Consider the following 1,350-nt stretch of genomic DNA (forward strand, 5'->3'; position numbering starts at 1 on the left):
CTATTAAAAAAAAAAAAAAAAAAAACTAAATAAATAAAATTAAAAAAATAAACAGAATAAATTTTATAATAATGTTTATTAACATGCATTGCCCCTATCAATAAACAAATAAACACGAGACACTTGTGACATTAATGTAAATTAAAGATGAGTTTAGACTGACTTTTTCAAAATTCACAGGGAAAAAAAAAAACTTATATGGTTTGAAATGAAATAAGGGGGGGGGGAGTTAAAAATGTCAGAATGTTAATTCTTAAGTGAACTGTACCTTTAATGCTTTTCCTATCCTATGGAATTACTGTTCTATTGTTCGTACAAATAAAAATCGAAATGCACGGGTGAATCTGGAATGAATTACAGAGGCACATACATGGTCTCATATCAAGGGCTCGAGGTTCGGAGGTGAATTCTTACGTGTGCAGCCGCCTTCCTGGAAGCTGAAGTGTCCGGGAGTGCAGCGGTCACACTTCTGTCCTGTCACACCAGGCTGACAGCGACACTGACCGCTCTCATCACAATCAAACGACTTCGATCCGAATGAATTGCAATGGCATGGGACGAAGCCTTGAGCGCCCTGCATGTGTAAGCCAGACTGGAGAGACAGAGAGACAGTGAGGAGGGTTAAAACAAGGCCATTCTCAGAGTGATGGCTAGACTGTGCTGTGTGGCACTTTCCACAAATAAGGTACAAATAGATTTAAAAAGCAATGAAGGCACAAATCCTATATTTACAGAGTGAGAACTATTACATATGTTGGAGAACAGGGGTTTTTCATGTGTAGGTGGTGTTTAACCTTTAGAAAAATAACAAAAGAAATTACTTCATAAAGAGCATCAAACTCATTTTTTGCACCTATTCGTGGAATGTGCCGTGTTTAGTCATACAAACACTATCATGTGCAATATTATATAAAACCTCCTTCAGTCCTTCAGTGACTCAAAGACCTTCATAAACACAGCACAGGGCACAGCACTGAACAGCCATGCAGATATTACAGATCAAACCAAACCACAGAAATCTGCCTCTGTCTCCAGTCTGTACTCTGTCCCCTTTACACTCACTTCAACTGACTGTAAAGACATTTTGAGAGGTAAATGCCAACAATTTCATTTTAATTATCAAAATGATCATGCAGTGATGATAAATCTGCACACGCCATGTGGATGTGAAGTCACTGTGGCAGCCATTGCTGTGGGTGATTGACAGCCATCTGTCTGCTAGGAACAGGTGCGCTGTCACCGTAGCAACCAATGAGAAGCGGCCCTGGCACAGACTGTCAGTGGCACCCCATGGATGCCAGATATATGAAGACACACACACACACACACACACACACACACACACACACA

The 1,350-nt window shown here is 40.1% G+C and overlaps 1 protein-coding gene across 1 annotated transcript in view; it reads right to left on the reverse strand.

Annotated features, from left to right (window-relative positions):
• The window catches only part of lama2 (laminin, alpha 2), a 198,122-nt gene that overhangs the window by 59,051 nt on the left and 137,721 nt on the right, over positions 1–1,350 (reverse strand). Inside the window, exon 19 of the mRNA XM_016439772.1 lies at positions 415–592. Within this exon, the coding sequence (XP_016295258.1) occupies positions 415–592 (178 nt within the window). The remainder of the gene's footprint in view (positions 1–414; positions 593–1,350) is intronic.

This window comes from Sinocyclocheilus anshuiensis, unplaced genomic scaffold (genome assembly GCF_001515605.1).
Source record: "Sinocyclocheilus anshuiensis isolate Anshui unplaced genomic scaffold, SAMN03320099.WGS_v1.1 scaffold1518, whole genome shotgun sequence".
NCBI classification, from domain to species: domain Eukaryota; kingdom Metazoa; phylum Chordata; class Actinopteri; order Cypriniformes; family Cyprinidae; genus Sinocyclocheilus; species Sinocyclocheilus anshuiensis.